Source organism: Microtus pennsylvanicus, chromosome 1 (genome assembly GCF_037038515.1).
Source record: "Microtus pennsylvanicus isolate mMicPen1 chromosome 1, mMicPen1.hap1, whole genome shotgun sequence".
Lineage (NCBI taxonomy): Eukaryota > Metazoa > Chordata > Mammalia > Rodentia > Cricetidae > Microtus > Microtus pennsylvanicus.
Window position 1 is genome coordinate 36681285 of NC_134579.1, and position 15178 is coordinate 36696462.

The following is a 15178-nucleotide window of genomic DNA, read 5'->3' on the forward strand; positions in this document are numbered from 1 at the left end:
GATGCTGGGACTAGTGGAAGGACACAGCCCTCAAATTCACAAGAACATCCCTTCAGGTAATACTAAATTGAAAGTGGTCAAACACCTGATAGAGCCCAGGCCCTGGAGCTGCCGCAGGGATTTCGAACCGTCATCCATCATGTGCCCCAGGGGCACAGTGTTAGAGTACTGGCTGCTGAAGCCTATGGAACACGCTGGGAAGACTGATGACACCACAGCCTCAGATTACAAAATACAAGTCATTTTTATTTAAAAGGAAGTCTTTAAAGCCTATTTCATTTTTTGGTTTTTTGAGACAGGGTTTCTCTGTGTAGCCCTGGATGTACTAGAACTCACTCTGTAGACCAGGCTGGCCTCAAACTCACAGAGATCCAACTGCTCTGCCTCCCAAGGGCTGGGATTAAAGGTGAGCGCCACTGTTGACTGGCTTAAAGTATATTTTAATTTAAGAATCACGAAAGGTATTCCAGTCACAATAACTACAAAAAAATAATACCTCGAATAGCTGTAATGAAAGCTGGGAAATGTTCCTACAACGAAGATCATAAAGCCACTGAAGACACCAAATGGTGGAGAGATGCTCCATATTCATGGACTTTAAGAATGTTAAAATGTAGACACAAAGTGAGTTACAGATTCAGTGCAGCACACCAATGACTTCTTCACAGAGCCAGGAAAACAATCCTGAAGGGTAGCAGAAGTGACCCGGAACAGAATGCAGAGCTGCAGGTACCAGAGTCACAGGCCAAAAACCACAATGGTACTGGCATGAGAAACAAACTCACACATCCACAGAACAGATCCTAAAATAAAAACATGCATGTACAGTCAACTGAATCTCAACAAAGGTGCCAGGAAAACTGCATGTCTACATTCAGAAGTTTCAAACTTGACCTTTATCTCTACAAAAACCAACCTAGAACAGGTCAAAGATTAAATATAAGACCTTGGTACTAAAAGAAAACTTAGGAGACACACTACAGCAATGGCTTTGAGATGATCCTTGAAGTCCAGGAAACAAACAAACAACTACACATCAAACCATGAGACTTCTCCAGAGCAAAGGAAACAGCTCACAGAGCAAAGAGACAAGAGATACAATGAAAGAGACACCCGTCAATCAGTCATGAGACGGAAGGTTAATACGAACAACGTATGTTGAACCAAAACTTTATTTAGAAATAAACAACACAGCTAAAACCAGAAATGATCAAAATAGACACAAATAAATGAAAAATGATCTCTATCATCAGCCACCATGGACCTGAAAACCAACAGTCCAATAAGGAGCCATCTCACCCTAGTTATGACTATTATTAAAAATAAAAAACATACTGGGCAGTGGTCGCTCCTGCCTTTAATCCCAGCACTTGAGACGCAGGTGGATCTCTGTGAGTTTGAGGCCAGCCTGGATAGAGTGACTTCTAGGACAGCAAGGGCTACACAGTGAAATCATGTCCTGAAAACTAAAAACAAACCAAAACAACAAAAACAAAACACTAGAGAGATATGGAAAACAAAGATCTCACGCTGGTGGTGGGATGGACTTGTGATCCTTTGCAGACACAGGGTACCCCTGTAAGTGGCTCTGATTTCCAGGGACTCAGTCAAAGACAAACTCATAAGAAGGTGCCTGGCACCGATCTTCACCACACTGGGGCCGTTTGGTTTCGCAGACCCGGCAGAACGGGGACTTGACACACCTGTGTGCCGCTTGTAGTGCTTCAGCATGTTGACCTTCTGGGCGAACTTGCGATGGCACTCTTTGCACTCGTACTCCTTGATACCCTTATGCAGCTTCATGTGGTGGCGCAGTGCATGCTTCGTCTTCATTCCTAGAGGAGGCAGATCCGCGTGAGTGCCAGACTCACCAGAACTTGCCCGGGCATTTGTGTCCCATCCACTCCCATGAAGCGCCCTTCTGAACCCAGTGGGCACAGACACAGAATGTGTTTGGGATAAAGAGGTTAGGGCCTCACCTCAGAGGGTGAAGGACCCACAAAATTAACACCTCAGGAGGCCACTAGTGATTTACTGTGACGTTCAGATGGCGGTGTGTCAACAACAGCATCTGAGATGATGCAGTGAGATGGACAGGATGACTAGGGCTTCTTGTCTGTCTTGACGACAAGATGGTAACTAAGATGAAGACACCAGATCTATGCTTATTTTTTTTAAAAAAGCCATTCGTGCCGGGTGGGGATGGCACACATCTTTAATCCTAGCACTACGGAGGCAGAGGCGGGTGGATTTCTGTAAGTCTGAGGCTATCCCGGTCTAAGCCTGTTCCAGGACAGCTAGAGTTACATGAAGAAACCCTGTCTCGAAAAACAAAAATGAAAACAAAAAAACAAAAAGAGCCATTCTTTAAAAAAAATATTTGTGTGTGTGTGTGTGTGTGAAAGAGAGAGACAGAGAAAGTGAGTGCAGGAACATGTACAATCAGAGGACAACTCCCCAGAGTCACTTCCTGCCACACTGCAGGATGCAGGGATCACACTCAGGTCATTACAGCCATGTGCAAACACCTCTACTCGCCACGTCACCTTGTCAGACCACAAGTTTTTACTTACTGCTGCCAATCTTAGGTACTGAAATAGTCCAAAGCTGTGACTTAGGACTCAAGATGAGGGCAGTGGTGAAGCATCCTCACCAGCCAAGGCCCAGCTGGGTCAGACTGCAGTCCTTGGGCCACCCTCCCACCCTCCCGCAGCCCCCAGTGGACAAACCAGCAGTGGTGCCATGCTGAGCGAGTTCAGAGGGCTCAGAGCTCTAACCTCAGCTGGACAACAGCTCCCCCAGTCCCACCTTGCCACTACGCATCTTCACCCATCTCAGTGACAACCCAGCTGGGCCATAGGACCCATCAAGTCAGACAGCAGAGGGCACACAAGTTCCACCCCGAGTCTCTCGGCTGTTGGTCCCTGGCTGAGCAAAGTGCCAGGTTTTTCTGACTATGGAAGAACAATTTTACCTTAATTTCCCTCTCTTCCCAACCCTCCAAATAAAAATGTTGTATTACCCCCCCCCCACACACACCATCCAGGGACAAAAACCACAGGTGATGAGAGATCCAGTCAAAGCTTGGCCACCCAGCAGAGTATTCTTTAGGTAACTGGCCTGTTCTTGAACCCTCTCTGGCTTATCACATCTAAGCTCTACTTAAAACAGTGTTACCCAGTACTGCTGTCTGCTCCCGCTTGTCTTTCTTGCAAAGGACTGAACCCAGTTGTTACAAACCTCACCCTTGCAGTTCCAACACCTATTCATCGTCTCTTTCGTTCACTCTCATAACTGCTATGCTTTGACTATTTAAGTGCCAGGCATTAGAGACGAGGTGCTATGCTAGACAGAGCGCTTGGCTTCATAGGACTTCTGTTCTAAGTGAAACTGGGGGGTAAGAGAACCTACATAGTATGTGGAAAGAAAACAGAGTTAGGCAGAACCTGGCAGGAAGGGGCTTGGGGAGAGAGGTTGTATGTAAGGTCATCCTTGGTTACACACTGAGCAGGAGGCCAGCCTGGGCTACATGGACCCTGTCTCAAATAACAGAACCTGAAAAGTCCAGCTTTTTTTTGTAGGCTATAGAGAAGTCTTAAAGGATAATTTTGTGTACATGATGTGATTTTGGCCCCCATTTGCCAAGAAGATTCATGATTCCTAGCAGCCACCCACTGTCACGGGCACAGACTATGTCTAGGTTCAGGTTTACATTTTAGTGACCATAGGCAAGCTGGATGCCTGGCTTAACATGCTCGGATGGCCCAGGATGTCCCATGGCTCCAGAATACCCTGTGGCTACGAGAGACCCCCTGGGGCTCCAGACACACACTCACCTTTCCCACACTCGGCACACAGGTACTCTCGGATGTTGTCATGCACACGCATGTGCTCCTTCAGCATATCTTTCCTGGCAAAGGACTTTCCACACTGCTCACAAGCATGGCTTTTCACACCTGCAAACAAACACAGCAGTGCTTGAAAGCCCCAGCCAGCAAGGGTCTCAGCTAGAAGCACAGTGATACCGTGGGATGCTTTTCCAGTATGTTCCATGGGAGTCTTTGGCATGAGAAGGCCCTGAGAACCTGAGGTGGACATAGGTATGGGAAGGGATGTGCAGTGGCAGGGGAGGCCTGGAGGGAAGGTGGAGAAGCAGGGATGCAGTGTGAGGAGCCAAGGCATGGCTGTCTGTACATGGAGCCAGGGAGAGTGATGCAGATTCCTGTTGCTGGGTGGGTGGTGAGATGCAAGCAGGAGCATGATACCTGTGTGGATGAGTTTGTGGCGCTCCAAATTCCCGATGCTGTTGAAGATCCGCCCACAGATCTCACAGGGATGAATGTACCTGAAAGTAGAAACAACTCTTCAGGAGCCCCCTCTAGGGGGTTTACCATCTGAGGGGCTCATCCACGGAGAAGGCTTCATCTGCTGTGAGGGTCTGTTCAGCTGTGAAGGGCATGTGTGAGAGCTCCTTTATCAAGGGAGGTGAGGCAAGAAGATGTTACGTAACTCAGCTTCTGTAATAGGTTGAACTGTGTCCCTCAAACTGTTGTTGGAGTCTTAGCCCAGAATGCAGCTGTATACGAAGACAGGCATTCACAGAGCAGATCAAGGTAAAATGAAGTCATTGTGGTGACCCTAATCCTTAAGAAGATGAGGGAAGAGCTAAACATGTAGAGAAGGCTGAGCCTTTGAGGGCACTGAGGATGCCATGGCTAGTCAAGGAGAATTTAGAAAGAGACAACCCTGATCGATAGAATTGATATGGGATCCCAGGCTCTAGGACTATGAAGTATGAGGTATTTGGTCACAACAGCTCTAGAAGATGAATTCAGTCATCTAGTTGCTCACAACATAGCTCTGGTTATGGGCTGACCTTTGACATGGGCAGCATTAACAAAACCTAGCTATAGCAGGTTGTGTTGGCTTGTCAAGTAGGCCAACATACTTTAGAATCCTGTAGAGAAAAAAAATTACGGTGAGAAATGCGGCCTAGAGACTAGGTGCCTCAAATATCTGGCCAGTGATTGTGACTTGCTAAAAAAAAGCACTGTGGCTTTGTAGAGTTCCCCTCTTCCTCACAACCCTGGATTCTTACTTCTGCACGTTGGGGTCAGGCAGATTCTCTCGGTGGATGACCATGTGGGCATGGTAGGTGGCCTTGAGCGCAAAGCGTCGGTGGCAGATGCTGCAGCCATGGCCTTTCTCCTTGTGGACCTCCATGATGTGCTTCAGGTATTCCTTCCCACGGCCGAAGGTGAGCTATAGGCACACAGGGTGGAAGCTGCTGACTCACTGCATCTCTGGGCATCTCTGTTACACTTCTATCACCAGACACCACGGGAGGGCCAGTTATTCATGGGGGAGTGGTGGCTTACAGGAGAGGCTGCTGGAAACTCAGGCCATGAGCTGCTTTCCTGAAAGTATGCACCCCTGCCTTGTGTAGTATGGACCAGCTTCAGGCTGGCTGGGGCCAAGCATCCCCAGTCTTAGGCCAGTTTCCAGGACACAGGCCCAACACCATCAGCTGTCCTGCTTATGTGCACACCAAGTCATGAGTGGGTTCTGATGGGTGAGTCCCACGGTTACCATTCCTAAGCCCACGTGATATGCGACAAGCTTCCCTAGTGAAGGAGACTGACAACACTGTGCTGTGAGATCCTCTCAGCCCCATGGTCACCAATCCCACCCGCGGCCGTGCTCACGGGCAGTGCTGAGTACCTGGCACCTCTTGCAGCTGTACTTGTGCGGCTCGGAGTCTGCACTCTCGTCAGAGTTGTCATCGTTCTCCTCTGAGGAGATCCCAATCTTGCCAATGAACTCCTCCCGCTGGTGGTCGTCCATCAGTGCGATGTCCTGCAGGACAGTCACAAACCCCGCCTTTACTGCAGCCTATTGGGGAATCATTTGTCTGCCTAGCGAGCTATACCTATGTCCCTTTGGATGGCGCTGGGTTTGGCCATCCTGTGGTATAGGCAATCCCACCTATGCTCAGGCGGAGTCCTGGAGGACACCCGCTGCTGCAGCACTGCTCTGGGCCTCTGACTCAGACAGCCGCTTCTCCCACCTGCCCTCTACCTGGGGCTCCTGCACAGCTCCTCTTTCCCTAAAGGCAGGGAGACAGCAGAACGCCACCCTCCTTACACAGGGAGATTCTGTTTGGGCCCTGCAGCAGGCGTGTCAGTGGGAATCTGTATGAAAAGCCTGCCAACGACCATGCTGACAGCTATGGAAGGACAGGGCAGCAATCTGAATGCCAGTGCCCATGTGTTAGAACTTCACCTAAGGTGACAGCGTGAGGAAGGAGGGCCTCTGGGGGATGACAAGGTCCGATAGTGGGGTGCCATGAGTAGGATTAGAGTCTTTAAAAGACAGACCCCAGAAACTTCCTCATCTTTCCCCCATGTGAGCACACAGCAAGGAGATGTATGAATGAGGAAGCCCTCAACAGACATGGAACCTTCTAGCACCAGAACTGTGAAATCTAGTCTACTGTTGGTGAGTGCCTCATCTACACAGACAATGGATGGGCCAGGTCACTAAGTGTCACCCACGTGGGGCCTGCACCTTGAAGTGGACGTGGATGTGGTCCCTGAGTACGTCCACTCGGAAGAACTTGCGCCCGCAGATCTCGCAGGTGTACTTCTTGTCACCATGGGTCAGCAGGTGTTTGTTCATGTTGCTCCGGCAAGAGAACACCTGGGGACAGGGAGCCAGTGCAGTGAGGGCTAGGGCATACAGGGAGCCAAATCCTGTGGCCTACAGGACAAGCTACCACCAGGCCTAAACATCTAGCAGTTGTTCTTCTAGACTTATGGTGCTTGCCTTCCTCCTCCCTTCCTTGGTGTAGATATCTCCCTATATGCTGTGAATATGCTTTATTACCATTTGATGTGGGATTCCCTTCTGTATGCTATGAATATGTTTTATTATCCTTAGTTAATTAAAAAACACTTTGGCCTGTGGCACAGCAGAATAGAGTTAGGCGGAAAAACTAAACTGAATGCTGGGAGAAGGAAGGCAGAATCAGGGAGACACCATGTAGCTGCCGATGGAGACAGATGACCGGAACCTTACCAGTAAACCATGAGCCTCGTGGTAAAACATAAAAATAATAGGAATGGGTTAATTAAATATGTAAGAGTTAGGTAATAAGAAGCCTAAGCTAATAGGTCAAGCAGTGTTTTAATTAATATAGTTTCTATGTGATTATTTTGGGTTTAGGCAGCCGGGAACAAACAAGAGGTCTCTGCCTACAACCATTGGTTAATAAAGAAGCTGATTTGGCCAATAGCCAGGCAGGAAATCCAAGCAGAGATTCAGAAAGAAAAAAGGCAGAGTCTGGGAGATGCCAGGTGTTGCCATGTAGCCACCCAAGAAGCAAGATGTGAGGTAACAAACCAAAAGCCTCATGGTAAGAGTTAGCTAGGAATATGCCTGAGCCTTTGGCCAAACAGTGTTGTAATTTTGTGTGATTATTTGGGTCTTGTAGTGGCATTTCAACTGTATTTTAATAAATAAAGACTGCCTGAAGATCTGAGAGTAAAACAGTCCCACTCATTAGCCTTACAGACCAGATTATGGTAACACACACCTTTAATCCCAGTAGCCAGCCAGATTAGCTGCCATAGAAACTAAACAGGGCATGCCTTTTTTTTTTTTTTTTTTTGGTTTTTCAAGACAGGGTTTCTCTGTGGTTTTGGAGCCTGACCTGGAACTAGCTCTGTAGACCAGGCTGGTCTCGAACTCACAGAGATCCGCCTGCCTCTGCCTCCCGAGTGCTGGGATTAAAGGCGTGTGCCACCACCGCCCGGCTAACAGGGCATGCCTTTAGTCCCAGCCCTAGACAGGATTATAAAATGGGAAGAAACAACTCTCAGACTCGCAGTCTCATTCTGAGATTCCTGGAGGCAGGATTGCCATTTCAGACTGAGGTCGAGGTGAGAGCCAGTGGGGCTGTTTTGCTTTTCGAATCTTCAGGTTGAGCCCCAATTTCTGACCCTGAGTTTTTACTAATCGAGCTTCAGGGTCTGGATGGCCGGAAAGCAAAAGTACAGTTTTGCTTTCCTTCCCTCCCTCCCCTTCCTTCCTCCCTTCCCTTTCTTCTTCCTTTCTCTCTCTCTCTTTCCTTCCTTCCTTTCTTCCCTTCCTTCCTTCCTTCCTTCCTTCCTTCATTTTTTTTCTTTTTTGGTTTTTCAAAACAGGGTTTCTCTGTAGCTTGGAGCCTGTCCTGGAACTAGTTCTTGTAAACCAGGCTGGCTCAAACTCATAGAAATCCAGTTGACTCTGCCTCCCATGCGCTGGGATTAAAGGCTAAGCCACCACTGCCCAGCCTCCTTCTTTAATTTTGGAGACAGAGTTTCTCTTTGTAACTGCAGTGGCTGTTCTGGATCTTGATCTGTAGACCAGGATGGCCTCAAACTCATAGAGATCCACCTGTCTCTGCCTTCCAAGTACTGGGATTAAAGGCATGCACCACCACTACCTGGCTAAACTTATAGTGATTTGGACACCCACTCACACAAACAGGACACTGTTTCCAATCTCTGCTGCAATGAGAGTACAGCACAGTCCTTACGCTGAGTTAAATAGCTCATTGGCACAGAGCCTACTGGGAAGCCATGCAGATACACCCGCAGTTTTTCTCAAAGTAAATACCAAAGAAGACACCCAATCCAGTTTGAGCACTGTTTCATGCTGCTTTCTATTTCCAGCCTGGAGGGATAGATGTGGATTCACTAAATCATCCACACTAGTCTTCCAAGAACCATTTAACAGTCAACCCTGAGCTGGGGCTAGCAACATGGGGTCTACAAGGCAGATAAACAACAATCACCAGTGTCCCAGAAGCCCCACTGATCATGGAGCATCCAAAGGCAGGACTTTCTGCAGACGAGGTGCCCTGGGACTACCTGTCTATTCCCATGGGCTGCACCTCCTTGTCCCTGCACCATCTTGCCTCCAAACCTACAATTTAAGGTCAATGGCCGCACATGGCTTCACTGATCCACAGGCTTTGGCTGGCTCTGTGGGTTCAAAGAAACCAGGAAATACCATGAAAGCAGAGCTTTTCATTTCCTCTTGAAGTCATCTTTGGATCTGGCAGTGCTGCCACATGTTCAGTCAGGAGTGGCCAGCCATGTGGGGCTGGGTTCCCAGTATGGTGGTGCCCAGGAGCCAATGCTACTCTATGCCAGTAGCTCCCTGTGCAGCTATGCCAGGCTCAGCAACACCAGAGGCTGCTTGGGCCACATGCACAGGAGCCTCTCAAGAACCTGTATCCCCAGTATGTGCTCTATGCAGTAAGGGATACGATTCTAGTCCTCTGGGGATATAGCTTGTACCTCCTGTTACCTGAGTTGTCAGAGTTGAGTCTGATGCACCAGCAATGGCATTTCCAGTTAGGAACAGGTGTTCATGTTTGAAGAATGGGGCAATGTGTATGTGACAGTCAGGACAGGGCTGGGAGTCTTAGATGCCTACACTAGAGACACGGCCAAGGCCAGGGTAGATCATATCAAGGCGCCTGCACAACAGCACAGGCTGTCCGGGCAAAAATATTTAGCATCTACAAACTAACCTCGGCCATCATGGGATGGGCTACCCCTAACTTAGAAAATACTACCTGGACACTGAGCAGGGATGGCCAGAGCGGGCAGCATAAAGTCCCAGGGCATCTTGCCTCTTCAATATGGATATGAAGACAAGGTCTAGACACTCAAGAGGACAACATGTCCCACAGAGCGGAAGGGCCAAAAAACAAAAACAAAAAACTCTCCACAGATTTATTGGAAACCCATCCCAGAGAGCAAAACTCCAAATGTGCACCCTGAGGGACACTTAGTTAAAGACAGATGGTGCATAACCTGTCTATGTACCTTAACACTGTTGCCCTAGAAGGTGTATCTAACCTTCTGACACAGAAGCATGGTTATTGTCTACAAAGTTCACACTTAAGAACTGTACAGAAGAAATGAAAGCCGAAAAACAAATCTTTTTGTGCTGGCTAGTTTTCTGGTCAATTTGACATAGTGAGAGCCAACTCTGAGGAGGGAGCATCAGCTGAGAAATACCTCCATCAGACTGACTTGTAAGCAAGTCTGTGGGGCATTTTCTTCATAATTACTGATGGTTGGTGGTCCTGGGTGCTACAAGAAATCAAGCTGGGAAAGACATGGAGAGCAAGCCAGTAAGCAACACTCATTCATGGCCTCTGCCTCAGTTCCTGCCTCCAGTTCCTGACTGAGTTCCTGCCCTGATCTCCCTTCATATGATGGACTCTTAGCAGCTCTTTCCAATTCAGTTGCTTTTGGTCACAGTTTACCACAACAACAGAACCCTAACTAGGACATGTATTATGCCTTAAATGTCTATTTTGTACTGGGCTGCATTTACAGCTATCTGGGAGTACAAGGGGACTGTGGGCTGTAGGCTGGATATGCCTACAAGCTCCCTGTCTGTAGCTCTGAGCTCGAGCTTAGAGAGTGGGTATCTGCCATGCAACACCAACAGTAACTGCAGAACATTACCTTGCCACACACTGGGCATCCAGAAGGCTCTTTTTTATAACGAACCAGGCTTTCCCCGCTGGCTTCCAGGTCTTCTCTCTTCACTCGCCGCACACCTGAAATCCCAGATCAAACAGGAAGTGTGAGGTCACACGGTACGGGTCAGATCCTAGACCTGCTTGGGAACTATGCTGAAAGTACTGTGGTACTAGACATGCAGGAAGCTGGTGGTGGATTGTTTGAGCTCATATGCAACATAGCAAGGCTCATTTGGCCAGGTGGTGGTGATCTAATCCTGAGGATAGTCAGAGCTATTACACAGATAAACCCTATCTTGAAAAACCAAAAACTAAAGTCAAAAAAACTCCCCAACAACAAACAAACAAATAAATAAACACCAAGTGTGAAAGGTACACCTAGTCCAGGTAGGTGCATCACAGAAAGCACTGGCTTTGAGCAGAGCTGTGAGCGTCCTTGGTTCTGAGCAACTGCTGTGATGGGCCTGAAGGAACCTCATGGCAAGTTCAGGTCCAACTATGACACTGACTTCAAAAGAAACAGTTATCACCACCACTATACAAGCAGGAGAACTAAGGTGTAGTGATTTGTCCATGGTTCTCAGAGGCTAGGTGGGGCCCAGAGTACCCTCCTATGACTCTCATGGGACCATGTTGTAGGTCTTTACGAACCAAAGGGCAGAGGGAAGCAAAGTGCAGGAACTTAGAAGAGATGTGACAGGTCTTGTTTCCACAAACTCATGTGCATGTATCTAGCTGTTAAGCTTTACACACAGCCTGAATTCGTTCTGTAAATGGTGTTTTCAAACACTACCAAAGAGTGTTTGCATCAGTGAGTGCTACTGACTCTTACAAGGACAGCCTCAGTCAGAATGCTGATTTTAACCTCTGCTCCACTTCTCATTCTGCCCTGGCTGCTGCCTCAAGTGTGTGGAGAGAGCTGACCTCACAGACTGTGTAGACGGATGGCCCCCACCCACAGTACACACCAGCACACTCCACTGTTTACATGACTGAGCCTGCGGCATACATGACAACCCATTGCCTTTCTTACACTCCATCACACTAAGATCATTCTTCACAGGATTCAAAAGTTCTCTAAAGAAATACTTCAAATAACTTCCTAACAGTCGGCACTCAAGAGCAGTCTAGCTGTGCTTTTTTGTTCCCCACTGTTCCTACCACTTCCCGCTGCTCGTGGCACTGTTAACAGCACCCCAGAACCCCCAGGAATGGGAAGAACGTCACCAGGTCAGAAGGAAGGCATCTCAGGCTCACCATCCAGGTGTCGCCTCTGGTGGTCCAGCATGACATCCTTGCGGTAGAACATCTTACTGCAGACCTCACAGGCAAACTTCTTGTCCCCGTGTTTCTTCTTGTGCTTGGAGAGGTTGCTGTTGGTGGAGAAGAATCTGAAACACATCTCACATTGGAACGTCTTGTCATCTGTCCAGAGAGTAAACAAATACACAATGTGCGGTAAATCATCCCTGACCAGGCTCCAGCATGTGTGCCTCAGCAGAGTAAAAAGTGGAGTCAAGGCAGGAGACCAGCAGGGCACCGTGGCCCAGAGCTCATTTGCTGTGTGCTCAGCTAGGTGCCAGTTCCTCACTGGGTAAAACGGCCCGGGCAGCTCTCCAGGCTCCTCTCTATCTGTACACACTACAAGCTTCCTCCTGGTGTCCTCAGCATGCTCACCTGCTCCTCCAGCACAGTGTCACTGCTGCCCCCTCTTCTCTGCCCAGGTACCTCTATCCTGCATCCTCTATAGCATCCTCTATAGCAACCTCTATAGCATCCTCTATAGCAACACTCCAGCTTCTCTATTCCAGAAGAACTGTCTTGGGCCTAGGCCTCACTCAACAACACAAGCATATGCTCGCCATTCATTCAACACATACCCCACAAATATATATGCATATGTATGCATACACATGTACACACACTGCATTCACACCCATTTCCACTCTATTCAACACACAGCACGCGCGCACACAGGCGCACGCACACACATGCTCACATTGCAAGAAGTCAGCATCCCTGCACCCTAGCCCCCACTTCAAGTACCTCTGGAAGGCACCAGGCAAGTTGCAGTTCTTGCCTCTGAAAGTCTACTCTACCATCTGCCCCATCCCCTCTGCGTGGTGTCCGCAGCCCGTGCTCCACACCACCAAGTGCCTTGCCTTTTAAAATCACATGCTCTTTCCTGAATCATGAATGTAGACGTGTATGATAGCAGATGACAAATGTGTCATTACTTCTCTCAGGAGCAAAGGCCCCAGGTCAGAATGCCACTAGATCCAGCAAATGTTTTCCTATAAAGCCCTTAGTCTCCATAGCCACTGCCCACCACACATCCACCTGTCTGTGGAAAGAAGTCCCTACAGATACCTTGGGACCTCACTTATCAAGCATTTGTTGTTGACATCTGAGCAAGTCACTCTGCTTAGGAGCTGCCTAGACCCAGGGGGGTTATAACCCAGGACTCCATACAGTCTCCTAGAGTCTACCCTTGACCTCCAGTCAGTTGTGAGAACCAAGATGTGGCCGAGAGAAGCCAATGCCCCTTGAAGCTGAGGCCCAATGGTAGGATTACTGAACTGAGTCTATACAGCTGCAGGAAGTCTCTAGCCCCACTCAGGAGATTCCATGTGTAGCTAGCTAGAGGTCACCCCACCTAAATCTGAAGAAAATCAGCCATCTTTATCTCTTCCTACCAGTGTAAGAAAGACACAGGGCAGGGCTATGTGCTGGCCTCTGAGCAGGGAGAGGTGAGAGAAGGAATCAAGGCCTTAGTGGGGACATGGCAGCACAGCCCAGGAAGCAGTGGCCTAGCTATAGCTTCCTCCACAGCACGTTGGTTCTTCTTGTAAAGACATGGATCAGAAGTCCTATGTAAGTCTCAGGAGACCTGGACCTGCTTCTGGCAATCCTACTATGCAACTCAATTTCCCAAGGTGAAATGTTATTCATAAGATCCAACCCTCTTTCTCATTTGTTTGGCTGAATTACAGAGTAGTTAGGTCTGCAGCACAGATGAGATGGGCCTCCCTTCCAGGAAGGTGCTCACCGTACATGTCTCTGAACATCACAGGCGAGCCTTCTTTCTTATAGGTTCTGAACAACATGTGTAACCATGGAAAGCAGCACCGCTGGCTTGGGCTCTCATGCTGTCCCTATAAGCCCCTCCACACCCTACTTCCAACCGTTTTCTGTGCTGATCTACACAGTCAACTAAGATGATCCATCACATATACCTCAATAACATTCTGAGGTGCAAGAACCCAGACATCTAGTCTCCGAATGACTTCCCCTCTTCCCCCCAGTAATCCAGTCACTATGGAGGTATGTAGTGACACCAAAGGCCTGCAGATAGTGCTTCGGAATCTGGTAAAGGACGAGGGACTAATGTTGCAAAATATTTGACCACACTGTGAACCCTGAGATTGCATTATTTACTGGAAAAACCTGTTTCTAGTTGTGGTGTTGCTCAGCCCTAGCACAGACCTTTAGTCCAAGAGCTTAAAGTTAATTAAAGGTCAAGTGGTGGAGCAACCAGATGACAGGAAGTCAAGATTATTAAGAAAAACAAAACAGAGAGAGTAAGAGGGAATCGGGAGGACAGATAGGCAGTAAAAGGGAGGGACATTCAGTTTAAGAAGGCTGGTTGGAGATGGAGTAGAAACAGAGCTTCTGGGATGTCGGTGGAGAGGGTCAGGGAGGGCTTTCTCTGTCTCTCTGAGCTAGCAAGTTTTCACCCCAGGAAAACTTGTCTCATGAGTCTTTACTGGTAAAATTGAACAATTGCGATTTTGTTAAAGAAAACAACGGGCTCATGTACTGAGAGGACAAGAGTGTCTGTGAGGGAGCCTCTTTAGGTTCAATGGGAGCACAGCAAACACGTGAACGAGCGTGGTAGCAATGCACTGGAGGCACAGGAACAGGCTTGACAGAGTGGGCTGGAGAAATGTCTGCCCACTGCACACTTGAAGCACCCAGCCCTGGCTGTATAAATCCTTCGAGGATGAATGTTCTACTAACTTCATACCACAAAAGACATGAGCGTATGTAAATAGGCCGCCATGGGGTCTCTCAGCCCTGAAATCAGTCTCAGGAGAGAAGCTGCTTGCAACCGGTTCATCAGTGCCACGACTACCTAGCAGAGACAAGTGTCTGACGTGACAGTTCTAACCAACACACAGCAAGTGCTTCTTCATTTTTTGTTCTACTCGTTTAGAAAAAAGAATCATTAACTTAGATGTAACAAGTGGTTTTCCATTTCTAATGCAACCTAATATCAAGCTGGTCTAACTCTCAGCCCACTCTGCATCTCCTTGAGGAACAATGGGAAGGTGGCACTAATACAGTTAACAAAGAGTATGCCCGAGGCTGCACCCAGTGGAAACAGCTAGGAGTATGCCCAGATTCTCATAGGCACACTACCGATGCTGCTTAGGAACTGGCTAGGTGGTACATGTCACTGACAAGCGTCCTCCAGAAACCTGCCTGGCCTGCCCTTCACAACAGCCTTGTCCTAGTAAGCAAGGCATCACGCTGAAGACAGAAGAAACCAGCCAGACATGGAACCAATTTTGATAGAGACTCTAATATCCACAAGTGAGCAAAAGCATGGACAGACACACGACCGCAGGA

General features: G+C 48.3%; 1 protein-coding gene across 5 annotated transcripts in view; it reads right to left on the reverse strand.

Moving 5' to 3' along the window:
- Window positions 1-15178, reverse strand: part of Prdm15 (PR/SET domain 15) — a 69855-nt gene that overhangs the window by 18158 nt on the left and 36519 nt on the right. For all 5 annotated transcript variants that reach the window (XM_075961478.1, XM_075961501.1, XM_075961487.1 and 2 more), the window contains exons 12-19: window positions 11804-11971; window positions 10530-10624; window positions 6568-6699; window positions 5722-5856; window positions 5099-5262; window positions 4266-4345; window positions 3837-3956; window positions 1704-1835 (exon numbers count right to left, since the gene is read on the reverse strand). In XM_075961478.1, the coding sequence (XP_075817593.1) occupies window positions 1704-1835; window positions 3837-3956; window positions 4266-4345; window positions 5099-5262; window positions 5722-5856; window positions 6568-6699; window positions 10530-10624; window positions 11804-11971 (1026 nt within the window). The remainder of the gene's footprint in view (window positions 1-1703; window positions 1836-3836; window positions 3957-4265; window positions 4346-5098; window positions 5263-5721; window positions 5857-6567; window positions 6700-10529; window positions 10625-11803; window positions 11972-15178) is intronic.